At 34.7% G+C, this 15,380-nt stretch overlaps 1 protein-coding gene across 1 annotated transcript in view; it reads right to left on the reverse strand.

Moving 5' to 3' along the window:
- Positions 1–227: 227 nt before the first annotated feature.
- CEP120 (centrosomal protein 120kDa) overlaps positions 228–15,380 on the reverse strand; it is a gene marked incomplete at its 5' end in the record, with an annotated part of 22,408 nt that continues 7,255 nt past the window's right edge. The window contains 4 exons of the mRNA XM_009580011.1: positions 228–468; positions 1,166–1,311; positions 11,344–11,442; positions 12,911–13,033. Coding sequence (XP_009578306.1) covers positions 228–468; positions 1,166–1,311; positions 11,344–11,442; positions 12,911–13,033 — 609 coding nt within the window. The remainder of the gene's footprint in view (positions 469–1,165; positions 1,312–11,343; positions 11,443–12,910; positions 13,034–15,380) is intronic.

Raw genomic sequence — 15,380 nt, forward strand, 5'->3', positions numbered from 1 at the left:
TATATACATATGAGTATAAAAACATTAAAAACCAGCCATTGCCCCATAAAACTTACAATGGTGTTTAACTTCACATGTTCCAAATATTTACATTGACTTCAAGAAAGCTAACAATAGGATGCAAAATTAAGCATGACCTTACATATTTTGCAGAGCAAGTAGTACAGGTTTATAAAAATCACTCACTGTTCAAATTCTGGCTCTTTTTAATAACTTTTTGTATGCTTTTATTTAGTGATGTTCCTTTTTGCAATAGCTTCTCTGATTTGACGATCAAGCTCACTTACAATATGATCCTCATGATTATATACTCCTGTTCTCAACAAGGTATCCCTCTCTTCTATCAGACGAGAAACATAATCATCCATGTTCTCATTTAATTTTCTAGAATGAAGACTATCCACTCTACCAGCAGCATTATCTCTAACATCTTGCAATTGCTTTCTCTCTTCTTCTTGTTGCTTTAGCCTGATGTTGATAAAATGGAAAGAATCAGAAGATGAGCCATATTAAAACCCGGTCTGATTATTTTCATATTAAGTCTTTAAGTTATTTATCTACTGAAGCAGTTAGTAAAGAAATCTATAAAAGGTAACAAATTATCCTCTCTCAGGGAAAAACAACTATAAGTAAAAGAAATGTTACTATAATACTTAAAATTCTAACAATACCTTTTCTATATGCATATGTAACTATAATACTTGCTACCAAGGCTCCTATTTTGACAATGCAAACAGCACTCAAAACGGTTCAACATACAGAACTACTGCACACAGTTTTTGGAGGACAACATTAGATAGATTTAAAATTTTAATGTATTCAAAATATTAATAGTACATGCCTTTTTCTTTTCTTAATGCAGCAGTTATCCTTAGAAGTGAAGGTTTAAAATAGAAAAAAGCCTGGTGCTGTACAACTATGACCATAACATAAAAAACCAGGGTATGGTGGCCTTAAACATAGATTTTCTATGCTGCAGTGCTGTTGCATTTTATAAATATGCAATCTTTACCTAAGGGACACTAAACTGTGTTCTTTCACTGGACTGACAGCCAATTATAATCTTGATTTAACTGAACCTTCTCCTATTTTGAGGCAGACAGCAAGAGAAGAAAGGAGGGGGGCGAGGGGGGGCGGGAAAGGAACCTTACAAATGCTGTTATACCTGTTAAGTTCATTTCTGATATCCTCCAGCTCTTGCCGGTCTGTTTTCCCCAGCTCTTTTTCTTCTGCTGCCAAATAGCGCAACCTCATGTGCTCCAGCTCTTGTTGCTGCTTTTTAAGGTGAGCCATTGCATTTTCTTGTTCACGCTAATGTGGGAAGGGGTGAAGACATAATTCATTTGACTATGTGATTACATGTAAAACTGCTAATTATAGCGACATGAGCAAAACTTCAGGAATGAAGTCATGACAATTAAGTCTCCAGCAGTATTAGAAATGCAGGAGTTATATAGAGTATCTTAGCTCTTGATATCTGTAATGCAGTAAGACCAGTTCACAATTGCAGTAAACTTGTCCAGGCTGGATCAGCTGAAGCCTAATCACAGATATCTTTGCACTAACAAAATAGCAAAAGTTTTACAAACCCTTTTACAAACTCTGGCTTAAGCTGGTAAACGTAAAACTTACACTTGTGGAACTGCTCAAGAGACCGAGATTAATTCCTTTGCTACATGATATTTTACCTTTTTTTGAGAAATAAAACCCAGAAAAATGCTAAATAGCTGCAGGAAACTTCCATCATCAGCCCCATAGTGCCTAGTGTCAAAGCTTCAAGAACTACTTTTTGAAAGTGGAATTTGTGGTTAAAAAAAATAAGCCTTGAAAACAAAACTCTGGTGAGGTTGCCTTTCACATTTGTCTAGCTCTATGCAAAACCTTAGATAACTTATCTTGTGGATTAATCTATCCATTCTAAAACTTTACTTGGTTTTTTTTTTTTTAAGCTCTACAGACATTATAACAAAACCAGGGTTTGATTCCACTACCACTTTGTGACTGTCTTAATGAAAAGTATGGTCCTTTCTCCACTTGTTTTCCTCCCAGTCATTTTCCATTTGACCTTGTACACTAACTCAACACAGTCAGTCTTACACTCTGAATGAGACAGAAGACCTGAGGTAAAATGACATTTCTTCCTGTAGTTAAAAATAAGGCAGAAGGTTACACAAACATCCTGGATCTAGACATACTGTGAAGTGCAAGTTTACCTTTGTAATTTTGACATTGCTTTCATCTAAAATATTTGATTGTTAATACGATCCGTTTTATATTTATTATAGGGGTAAAAAAAGATAATTTTGTTTGATGTGTGAGTGTATTCATTACACAGTCAACCTAACAATATTTGGAAGAGTCTAGTCAGGCAGTTTCCTCAATCTCAGTTCCCAGCATCTTAAGCACTCCCTGTTGATGAACAGTAAGTTAGAAGAAAATCTTAATTTCACAAGGAATTGGTATAAACAAAGACTCTAACTGTTAATGTGAACAGGCAATGCAACAGAAAAATACCTGACAAGAAATCATAGCATGTATGTAACCCCAAAATACTTCATTTTTATACTAAATCCAGTACACCAGCCAGGCAAATTAAATACTAGAACTGCAGAGAGACAGGCCAAAAAGCCTGAAGAACAACTTGTTAAAGGGATAATATTAATAAAACCAGAAGCAGGAGTCCTGCCAAAGAGTCTACCGCTGATAGATGATTGAAGTATAAAAAAGGCACTCGGAGAAGATAGGGCCATAGTCCTTCCTTCCCCAACAAGAGGTCATTGCAGAAGAACATTCTCATCTGAGAGGCACCCTTTTTTACACGAGACAGGTTTGAAGAATGGTCTCAGACTGAAGTAGAATAGGTTTTAGAACAGTAATCTACAAACACATATAGCAAATATTAATAACTCACTACAGCCAGTTGATATTTATTCAAGAGTTTGAGAGTTCTAGGGAAACTCAAACACAAAGTCGCAAGACTAACCAGAGGTGTAATCTGTCACTAAAATTGGTGTTGACAACATAGGAATAATTATTTCCCAATTTTTATTTATTCTTTCTTTAAACAGAGGCCTTAGGAATATCCAGGAACTACCAGCAGGACTTATTCCACAGGAGCCACATTGGTTGAAACCATAACAAAAACCAAAACTAACAGGATGCATGGGTACACCAGGAAGAATGAATACAGCTTTTGTAGAAAAGCTTACCCCCATCCCCCGCCCCAAGCAACAAAACACTACACCAAAGAAACCACCTACAAACAAGCACAAAACTAAGCTGTCAGGGAGAAAGTCCTCTCAGATTATTCAGGGTTTAGAAGACTAGAGAAAGGATAGCAACCGATCATTTCCACAATAGCAAGAAAGTAACTGGACTCCACAAAAATCTACTCTGACTTCCTCATTCATGAATATGTAATTCTGGAATAAACAGTTTGCTGCCGATATAAAATTATTCAGTGGGGAAAAAGTGGATGTGAAAGAGTAGGATATTATGGGGAGAAAAATATGAATTAGTTTGAAAAGGAAACAGATAAATTAAGAATACATTCACTGATGTTTGTTAAACACAACAGCCTGAATGCGACTGGTGGCTCATGATGTACTTAACTAATTGACTGAGGGCAGCTGGAGGATATTCAAAGATGTTCAAGCCGGGTTTCTAGATCTTGTGCATCTACTGCTGGCTGCTGTATGGGCTAGATTGATATTTCAGTTGGCCAGTTTGGCTTTTTCCAACCAATGAAAAGCACCAGCTGAAAGTCAAATTCCAATAGTGATATGATTCCAGTTATTAAAACAGTGGAAATTAATCACTTAACACAATATACCAAACATGTTAGGAGCTTCTTAATCACAGAATGTTTTGAATTAAGATAGACATTTGTAGTTTAAAAAATGCTACAGATCAAGCATTACTGTTGAAGTATTTAACAAAGATAAGACAGAGGGTGGCTTTTTTTTTAAATAAAATCCCAGCAAATATCACAATGGTATTCTCTGGTTTCCAAATACCTGTACAGGCAACAGCATCCAGACAGTAAAGCCAAATTTCAAGTATACAATGGGCTGCAAGGAGGAATGGAATTATCTTAACTATTTTGATAGTTGGACTTAATCTTGAGTTGTTTACTTTGCTAAACACAGGTTGTAAGATAAAATGCCGACCATGATCTAGTCACAAATAGGTTGGTATAAAACCAGTACAACTTGAAGTACAAGTAAATAAATGGACAGCAAATCTGATTTCAATTACCCAAAATCTAGAAGTATGAGGACAGGCTAATATTTACTTCTTTTCGAGACCATCACTATTATTGGTGCTCTCATTAGATCTCCTAATTTAAATCCTTTCCAAAATGAAGAAAGTTAAAATATTGCTGTGTTTCAGGGAAAAAAAAAGTTGAGATTAATACCTTAAGGCAAACATGAGACCTAAAATTTCAAGTATATTAAATTTCCTTTGTAAAGTTCTATTTAGCCTCAGGAGACGAGTTGTTGCCTTGCACATGTACAACAAGTCTAGAAATTTCTACTTGTCTGTCCCTATAGGTAAAGAATCCAGTAATTCAGTCTGGTGACCAGCTACTTTTCCTGATTTTCTGTCTACAGAAACTTGCTATAAATATCCATTAGTAGATACAGTACAGCCTGCATACCCAAGTTCTGTTTTTCGAATTGATTTTTCTAGTACAACCTGGTTTTCCGGCTGACATTATCTAAGAGTGGTAAGAGTCTGGGAGGTCACACAATAAATTATATAAGAACAAACTGCCTCATCTGTAGGAAAAAACCCCTCATTACTGTGGAGGATGAGGCTGACATCCTCCTCTTAGATGATGTCAAAAAATCTAAGCCTTTTACAGAAGAGACGACTTCTAACTGCCATTATCTTCATTCCAGCCTTTCTACCTATGCTGATTTGTAGATATGATTAGCTTCAGTCCAATGCATTGTTGCAGATGGTGAGGAAAGGATTAACTTGGGAAAAAAAAAAATCTCCTTGCTCTGCAGTTCAGTTTATTCATGCTCTAATTGTCCCATTTTAAACTAGGACTACTGTCATGGGAAGCTGGAGTATTAGTGTAAGTCTGTCAAGTATCTCGGTAATTCTATGAGGGAATTTTTTTTGAAGGTATGTTGGGCAAACATCACCTGAAAACTAAATACTGGAAAACTAATGCAAAACAGAGTAGCATTTATTACCAGGACAGCAAGACTTTAACATGCCAGCAGAAAACATCCCTGCCTACCAATGAAACAAGATTATAATCAGACACATAATACACAGAAATCAAATAGCTGTGACTACACTGAATAGAAGTCATCTAATCCAGTCCTTCAGTTTGTGGAGTGTATTACTCAGACCTATAAGGAAAGATTTTGAAAGCGTTCTTACAGTTGCAGCTTGAGAGGGAAAACATAACTGTGTGCTGGCCATAAGAAGCACGTGGGAGTGTAAGTTTCATGACAAGTTGATACATTACTATTTGAGGCAGGAAAGTTCAATGATCCAGAGGTTTCTGCTGTTCAGCAACATGCTCACAATGGCAAACTGATAGCAAAAAAGGCATTCTAAACAAACTCAGAGAAAAAGTATATATTAGAAGAAGTACCAATACCAAAGGTTAACAGAACAAAGTCCAAAGCTCAGTCAGGCCAGGAAGAAGAATGAATATTCCTAATACTTTCCTATTGATCAGAAGGGATCTCATTTAATACCTTGGTCCCTTATGCCCTCACTGAACTAGTTAGTTTCAGAACCATAAGTTTTTTTGATTAAGAAACATCTTTACTGATATTTAATAAAACCAATATAAGGACAAAAGAGAGAATGATGCAAAAGCCAAGGAGACATGTAGGAAAAGCAAGGCTTTCCTGAGGACTCCTTTGTTCAGTTCCTGTTCCTTTTGATGTTTTTCTCTGGGAAAAATGTCTATGAAAAAAAATTAAAAAAAAAATCTGTGTCACTAGTGAGCATGCTCGTTGCTTAGGATAATATTCCTAGATTTATAGGGAAGTAAGTTTGAATATAGAGTGCTAAATTCTCCTTTTCTCCATAGAGGAGAAAAACTTACCAGCACGTTTTGTCTCTGAGTTAATGTTGGGTATGACTTCCTTTCAGATAAGTGCAATTAAAAATTTAATTTGATTACTAATACAATTGTGATGTAAACAGGACAAATATTGTGCATTTCCTTGTTCGGGAGGGGTGAGGGAAAAGACGAGATTAATTTTAGTCCTGTAACAGTGAAAGTCAAAAATTTCTGTAGCGTGCCATGCCATGACCCTGAATAATGACATTTGAACACAGTCATATTAAATCATAAATAAAAATAAAATAATCATAAATAAAAATCAACATTTTCTGCAGCAAGATTTCCCTAGCATTCAGTTTAAGACAGTCCAACTTGGAAAAAAACCATGAAAGAAACTGAGAAGGGATTTTGCAGATTCATTTATGATGGATCCTGTGTGTAATTTAAGTTACACACTTCGTACTCTGTGGTTTTCAAATGTCTTTCCCAACATTAGTCTGACTCCTTTAGAAGTCTGTCATAACAATTTGTAGGGTGCATAACAGCAAACTTGCTCTATGTATACCATTCATAGCAGAGCAAGAGAAACCCATTTCTTAATAATCCATCAATACAAAAAGATGGCAAAGAATTCACAGCAGTTGTTTGATAAGTGAGGCATGCTGATTTCAAATTATATACAATTTTGTAATATGTTGAGGGACCATAAAAAGACTGTCTTTTGTTACAATGAGAGAGAAGGAAGGATTTCTTCACACTGATGAAACCAGTGCCACTTTATCAGAGATATTCAGGTATTAAATCCACTTTTTCCATCACAGTTTAACAAGAACTTCTTTTTTTAAACCAGAGAAGGAACCAAACTCTACTGCATGGTAGAACTTAAAATATAGCAGAATTTACTGTGAGATCTTCTAAAATGAAGACGACAATATTAATAAAACAGTTCTGCACATTTACGGTACTAATAAAGTCCAGCATTTCTAAACCCACTTCTAACATCTTCATTGTATGCTGTGAATACTTAAAGACTAAATTATAATTGAATACAAAGTATTTTTTAAGTGTATCTCAGTGCACACAAGTTTATACATACATACTCACACACTTAAAATTCTCAGTCAAGACTTTCTGACATATTTTACATTTCTAGAGAGAATATGCTCCTATAATACATCCTGAAATAAGGAATATTTCACATTTATTCCCAACTGCTTATTGTAGCCAGTCAGGCTATTTTCAAGCCTCAGTAAGAACTTTTCAGTAAGAAATTTTACACTTTTATAATTCTGCATTTTTAAATTTCAGGCAAAGGAACACTCTAGAATGATCAGCTGCTGGACTAAAGGCAGCCTTGTGGATAAAGATAAGACCCACTAGAAACTCAGAACACTTGGAAACTTTACTCTTGCATCACCACCTAATTACCATCAGTCACTATCGCATAGTGAGGCAGCCACAGATGAACCAAGAGTATCATGTGCCTCTGAATAACTCAGAAAATTATTTTTGCAATATACTCTTAGGTGGCCTAGGTACCTTCTCCTCCACTACTTTCTCAGCACTGCTCGTCACGCTATTCCTTTTGCTCATTTTCTTTCCTTTTCTCCCTTGGTAAAACTTACCACTGATATTCCTCTCTCTTACTAATTTGGTATTTTGCCATCCTCCTCTTACATCCCCATAAACAAAACAAATCCAACCCAAACAAAGCCACATACTAGTTATCAGATTATTTACTTCAATGTTTTACTACTATTCTTCATTAGTTTGCATCTCTAATGTAGTGCCTGAGACATGGAATACTGTTTTAGAAGCTCGCATGGTGGGAACTTGAATCATGTTTTGAAACCTATGGTAATACAGGAATATCAGCATTAAATAAAAATTAACCAGTAATAAAAAACCCTCAAAATTTCAGTTATAATCAGATCATAAAAGAATCCCTGTACGCCGCCAGGTGCTCTAGTTAAGAGGCTCTTCAATCAAGGAAGCACAATCTTTATTTTGCCATAGCTGCCTATAAATCCAAAAGGGAGATGTAAACATACATACACTAGACTAAACAATGGCTAAATAGCAGCCACTATTCACTCTCCCACTCACACATACCATGCAAGTCTGTGGGAAAAACTTACGATTGAAGCTAAGGAACTCAAGTAAAGTTTTCTGAAAATAACCCAGAGCTGACAAGTCAGTAGGAGGGCCTGGATGGTTTCAAGACACAGTTTTTAACCAAGACTTGGACCTCCAACTGGGTTTTTTTTTGTGCTTTTTCTTTTTTTAAACAAAGATTTACATCCCATCCTTGGCTAAATTACTTATAACTTAATCAAATTAATTACTGACTGGATAAGCAAGACACTGGACAAGAGAGTGAATGTCAGCCAGCCAATACCATCTATGTTGTTTTAAACAAACGCATCAGTGCTGGTTTTAACAGCTCTGTAGGGCACAAACACATTAAAAGACTTAAAAAATATTTCTCCCAGAACACTGAATAATATATGCATGTACATTTTGAGATTTTGGTTTTCTAGATTGTAACAGAGATTATCAGCCGCTGAAAATGACATTTCTGCCAGCTTGGATTTTTGTTTTGATACATTGTTTCTTGCACTCAGACAGGTACTGAATTTAGCATCTAAGATCTCTGTGAGCATGTATGCAAATTTGTGTAAACGGTTTGATAGCTCTCAGAAATAATGCTCACATACATAAAATCTATGGAAGTCTAATTTGTGCAGCATTGAGATCTCCCAGTCAGCAAACTTTGAAAGTCAATTTTTGAAACCTCTGGAAATGAAAAAACCTACCTGGGTACATAGATACATAGCTAAGTTGTTAACATTTTTTGTGTTCCTAAAGCTGAACAGGGGTATAAGAAATGAAGAACAAATACAGACTTGCACTGAGTAACAAAGAGGGAAGAAAAGTAAGCTAGGTGAAGTCTACTTTCATTCAGCTTTACAAACCGTGTTTAAACTGAACTAACTCTGTTTTTTGTTAAGCACAGGTAAGCATGATGTATATATGTCCTCATGTACTTGAGATCTTTTTCTTGTTACCACTGGCACTGTGTTTAGCATTCAAAATCCTAGACATGTAGAAGTTTAGAGCATTTTCTATTCACAGCCCCATACTTCTCTAAGTTATGTAGTGCATATCTCATATTCTGCAAAATATAAAACCGTCACAGATGTGTGCTAAGAACTAGTTCCAAAGTAAAAAGAAACTTTTTAATTAAGGAAACATTGACTTTTGTGGTTGCAAATCAGAAGAGCGTTTTACTAAATGCTTAGCCTGTAGATTATGCTTCTTTAATTCACGAATTGACTGTACTAGGTCACCTTTGAGTAATGGAAATCTCTGTTTAAACATTTTTTTGGCAATGGGCACAAAGCATTAGATCTCATTTCCAAGACTTACCAGCTGGGTTTTGTCATTAACATTTATTAACAATCTAAGATATGGCTTTCAGTGTCTAATCCTCACTACACAAATGTTTTGTATAGTTCTCTAGAGAGCTTTGGTGTGACAAATTACTGGCACAGATTACAGCCCTGTGGTTATTCACCAGAGGCAATGCAAAATTAACATGGTACTAATCCAATTTAAACAAGAAATTGGTCAAACTATGCACAATTGCACAAATCATCTGAACTAAAGCAAATCTAGAATTCCTGAAGCAACAGTTTCCAAGTTTATATTTAAAACACAGTAAATGGTTTTTGATCAGCTCTGCTTCAACTTTTATTTGGCTCTTTAAAGTCACTTAAATCCTTTATCAATAGACTAAGTATAAGATGAAGCACAGGAGTATAAAACCCACAAGAAACTACTTTGGAAAGGTTTGTTCTGTAGTAGAAAAGTTTCAGGTATTCACTGTATATGCCATCTTATTTTATGATGCAGACTTTCAGCAAGAGGGTCAGCTGAAGCCATCTACATATGTTACTAAATTCAGATCGCCAGGTCTAGGGTGATGAAATTTATAATAAAAACCTGATATTGATATACACTAGTGTTAACCTGGCAAGCAACAATCTTTTCTTTTATTCTACACGAATTTTTAAATATGGCAGTAAGAAAAAATAGCCTGGACATTTCATGGCTGCTGAAGAAATCTTAATCAGAGAGATAAGATTTATGTTCTTCCTCCTACCATCTTGTCAAGAATAGATGTGTCAGAAATTGGAGAGGAGAATTAATGACTCCTTTTATCATTAGGCAAAAAAGGACCAATTTGAAAACAGCAAATACAGATGAGTTTTTAATTATTAATAGTGATTATACAGCACATTCACTCTGTTCAAAAAGAAATACAGATTTTAAATAATTATCAATTAGGAGAGGGTGGGCCTACCTTCTTCCTCTCCAAAAACTGAACACTCTAGCAGTAGGAATGAAGTAGGAACTATAATCCTCAAAAAAAATACTTTTCCTCAAGCAGAAAGAAGGTGTGAATACAGGTAATAAAAACCTTTTACTAAACTTGAATTCTGAAGCTTTATGTCTGTGTCAACAGGGATTAATGATTTACTAATTTGTTTGTCAAGGCCAATGGAAATGCTTGCCATTCTTAAGTATACTGTTTAGCTAATGTTTACTGTAATTCATAAAAGACAGGCAATGATAAAAAACCATAGACGTATATGGATTCAGTGAGGATGAAGCTGTTACTTCTGCAAGTTTGAACAGAGTATTTTCAAGTCATATGTGTATGACTATATACATATACACACACACAAGCTGTGTTAAAACACAGCAGTGAAAAAGCATGTCACATTAATATGAGATTAGGATTTCCAAAAGCAGGAGAAAAAAGTTTCACTTTTCTGCAAGTTTACTTCATTTTACAGCATTCAGCAAACCTTAAACCATTGTTTATAAAAGCTAAGATTTTTTTCTCATCTTTGCTCTTCATTCATTTTACAATTAAAATACAGAACAGCTAGGACTGTAACTGACCAAGATGGTTGGGATAGGACCAAAATACTTTCTCTGGAAGTGCTGACTGAGCATTATTGGGAATGAGATTAATGAAACTCTTCTTTTTTGAATCATGCCTCCTTTTACGCCAACCTTCTTTGCAGACCTGAGTCTTGGTCTTTTCTGAGCTCAATGTCAAACGCAAATCAGTTTTGCTCTTCTTATTTTTGTAAAAGCATAGCTCAGAGCTTTAATTTTGCAAAGACAAACACTAATAAAATGAAAACTGCCAGTAGTTAACAGTAATTATAAGTAGCTTCCAACACTACATTAACCTGGTTGTCTCATATGACAAAAGAAAACCTGCATACCTGTTTTAACCTTGCAAGTTCTTTCAAAGCCCTTGTCCATTGTTGTTTGTAGTGGAGCTTTGACTTGGTAGCTGACTCCAACTTTCTTTCAAGTTCAACCTAAAGGCAATTAAAATCATATCAGCTGAAGCAATAATAGCAGTAACAATCACTGAAAGATGTATATATACAAAGGGTCTGGTTTAAGAAAGGTGTTTATGTAGTGTAACATACAACATCGTCTAAAGCTGTTATATAATATAACATAAATATTATGGCACATGAATATTTTCTTGTTTAAAATATAGCCTTATTTTTATTAGATAGCCATCTATACAAAAAGGAAAAGATTAGCTTTTAGCACTAAATCTGCTGATGTAACCTTTAAAATTAAGATTCCCAAATTAGCACACCCCCCCCTTTTTTTTTTCCAAAGTAAGGTTATAAACACTAATTTAACAGAAACACTGATGGATAAATCTTGCCTTTAAAAGGTGTGTTGATTTTTTTTTTCTTTCCTGTAGCTGGTGGAAGATACATGCTACATTCTTTTCTCTGAAACAGACATCTGTTCAAACCATTCTTTAAAATCTATGTATCTAGTGTGACTCTTTGATCTTACTATCTAAATCTTTAAAAAAAAGTTACACTAAAAAGAATTCATTGCATTCTATGCAAAAAAAAATTTAGTATTAAAAGGCAAATGAAAACAGTTATGAAGCACACAGAACACAACCTGAAAAATGAAGCATTTTTAATTAACAACTTTGAGGCAGTGATATTTTCTTTTAATCGTTATCAAAATTATTTACCATTAAAGTTGTGAAGATCTTAAAGCACCAATTTTTTTTTTTTTTTTTTTTTTTACATCTAGCAAAAATAAGAAATCTAACAAAATATTTAAGCTAAGAGTTTAAAAAGTCTCCTATAGAGACAGGAACATTTTGAATAATTTGTTTGCATTATTAGAAGTTATTCCAGCATACAGTAACATGCAGATTGGCCAATAATTGTGAGTGCATTTTGTGCCAAAAAGCCTGGTCCAATTTGTTTCAGCACATTTGGTCAACAATTTGACTCAAACCTCACAATGCCCGTATCTGTGGTTTTAATTAAGCAAAATATCCTCTACTGAAGGCACATATGGTTTCTAAGAAATCAACTTATGACAGTGATTCCATTCCACTGATAAGTAACACAATCTCTTTTCAGAAATACTTAATTAAAAAAAACGATGCACATAGTGGAATACCAGTCTAAATCAATCCTCAGAAGAAAATCTTTATCTTTACTTAGTTCTATAAACAGAATACTCAGAGTCCCCAGCATAAATCATGATGGCAGCAATTTAAATATATAGGTTAGTTTTTTCCCTGCCTTAACCTCTAACACTACTGCTTCCTTTATAGAAATAAGGCCACTGTTGGCCTTATTTGTGTCTGAATATTTAAAGTCTGAAAAAACTGCTGGAAAAAGTAAACCAAAATGGACAAATTAATTAGTTTATCATGCAAGACTATACTACATCTCCCTTATCATTGAATGGACCATTGTGACAGTTCTTAAAAATTAGAAAAATCCAAGATACCTTTTCTAAAGTAAGAAGATTTATTTCCGATTGTAGCTGGATTTCTGGTTTGCTACTTTGCTGTTCTTTGTACTGCTGGAACTCCTTCTCCAAAGTTTTATGCTTATTTTCTGCTTCATAAAGCTACATGAAAGATAGCAAGATATAATGCAAGTTAGCAGAAAAACCCATTCACAGACAAAGAATTAGGTTACAGAACTTAAGTTACTCCTTAGTCCCTGGAACAAACATCAATTATCTGATATAAAACAGACACTAAAAGCTACACATTCATATTTAATGATTTCTTGATGATGGCATACAGCAATGTTTTAATACGAAGAATTTTAAAGAAGATCTTTGCTCAGTACTGGAAAGAAAAAACAAGTCTGTCCTTATATACAGAAGATCAAGATTTATAAACATTGCTGTTCACATTTCTAAAACAACTTGCAGAAGAAACAAAAAAACCTATTTAGATTTACACATATCTTTTAAAGAAAGCCAACAGTGTTATCTACTACATGAAGTTTTATTACTTACTCAATTTCACCAGCATAATTTGTTTAGGAATGTCTGGAAGAGGAAACAACTAATACTTTGTACAGCCAAATAATGATTTAGAAGAAAGGCTGAAGTAGAAAGACTTCAGTGACTAATGACTTAATACTATGTACCTCTGCCCTCACTGTGTACTTCCACAGTTTCATGAAGATATTCTAAAAAGAGAGCTTTCCTTTTCATCTTAAAACGGGTAATTTGAAAAACGATACCAATACACAATTACCTTGCCACAAAGAAACTAAGCAAGTCAAATGTTTAACAGCTTTTTTTCATTATATCACATTAAAAATATTAAGAATTTTTATAAGATGTTTTCTAAGAGTAGCTTACGTTCTTCTGTTAAATATTATTCAACTATAAATACTTTAATACACCTGATGGAACTGATGCATTCCACCACAGAATATGATCCCAAATGCTGTACTTGTATTTATGTCCAGCTAGTTAATGTAAGTATTTCCATGAATTGTTTTCAACAGTTTAGAATGCTGGGTGAAAATGCTTTAGAGAATTAATTTCTGTTTCAAAGCCTACAACTTCTTCTATTAGTACATCAATATTTTAGTTCTTTGGATCTCCTAATTGGGTCACCTCTATTTTTCTTCCAAAATTTCGCTTTTTGTATTTTTTTTTTTTACAGAATTGACCTAAGAAAGCAAAGATGCTTCCTAAGGAGCCATACGAATACGTAGTTCACTGCAGTTACTTTTCACATATAATTCCAATAGCCAACTTTGACAAAAGATACTATTGTTCATCACCTTTCCATTTTTACCGATTTCTTTTTAAAGCAGACATACAGACATGATGCTGATGACAAAGACAGTAACTAATTTCTTCAGCTATGAAAAATGCCAGCTCTCCCTAGAACTTCTACAATACTGTTTAATTTCTTGTTTGGTTCTGAAAACACTTTCAAAAATTGAATTTCTCATGAGACCTCAGGTTGTGGACTGTTAGGAACTGCACAAATCATACAAATAAAGCACAACTTCCTTATTCAGGAAGCAGGAGTGATGTTCTTCCAGGTGTATGCTTCAAGGATCTTCTCTTGCGCATAGCGGGGCTTACCTCCAAACAAGTTAGACATTTAGAAAACTCTACAATTCAGGTGCGAAAATTGTATATTTACACATCTTAAAAGGTAAGGAATAAGTCAAAGCATATGGTTTAGAACCATGATAATTTATTCCAGAACATTTGTGTTAAAAAAACCAAAACGCACAAACAAAAAACCACACCCAAAAAGATGAAAAAAAGAGGCCCATCAGAACTGGTAGCAGCAGAAACTTTCTGCTTGTGCACATCACAAAGGGAACCATCCTACAGTGAGACTCCAAAACAAACAAACAAAAAACCCACCCTACCACCAGCAAAGCAAAACAAAAAAGCTTGTCTTATGCAGAATATGCGGTAACAACCGCCTCATATTGAAGCATGAGAGAGATTCAAAATAGTAGGAACAGCAGAGAAAGACAGCCAGGATGATCAGCTGGAAGGAACGGCCTTCGTACCAAGAAAGACAAAACATAGCGGGGCTTGTGTTTGGAAGAGAGACAGTATGAGAGACACATAAGCAATCAGGAATGGTATGCAGCACAGGCACTAAAGGATGCTTCATAATTATTAAGCAACAAGCTTAAAATGCACAAAAAGAAGTTTTAAAATATACAACACATAATTAAATTTTAGAACTCACTGCCACAGGATGTTGCAATGTTAAAAATAGAAATACTTTTTAAAAGGGATCAGATGAGTTCATGAAGAATACTTTCACTGATGGATAATAAATACGAAATGCTGCCTCTGGCTGAGGGAACATGTAACTCTTGATGGTATTGCTGGATATACCAAAATTGTATTTTCTCATTGTCCCATTTCTTATTTTCTTGCCCTCCAAATCCAACCATTGCTGCACCAGAATGCC

Source organism: Fulmarus glacialis, unplaced genomic scaffold, assembly GCF_000690835.1.
Source record: "Fulmarus glacialis isolate BGI_N327 unplaced genomic scaffold, ASM69083v1 scaffold43736, whole genome shotgun sequence".
Taxonomy (NCBI): Eukaryota; Metazoa; Chordata; class Aves; order Procellariiformes; family Procellariidae; genus Fulmarus; species Fulmarus glacialis.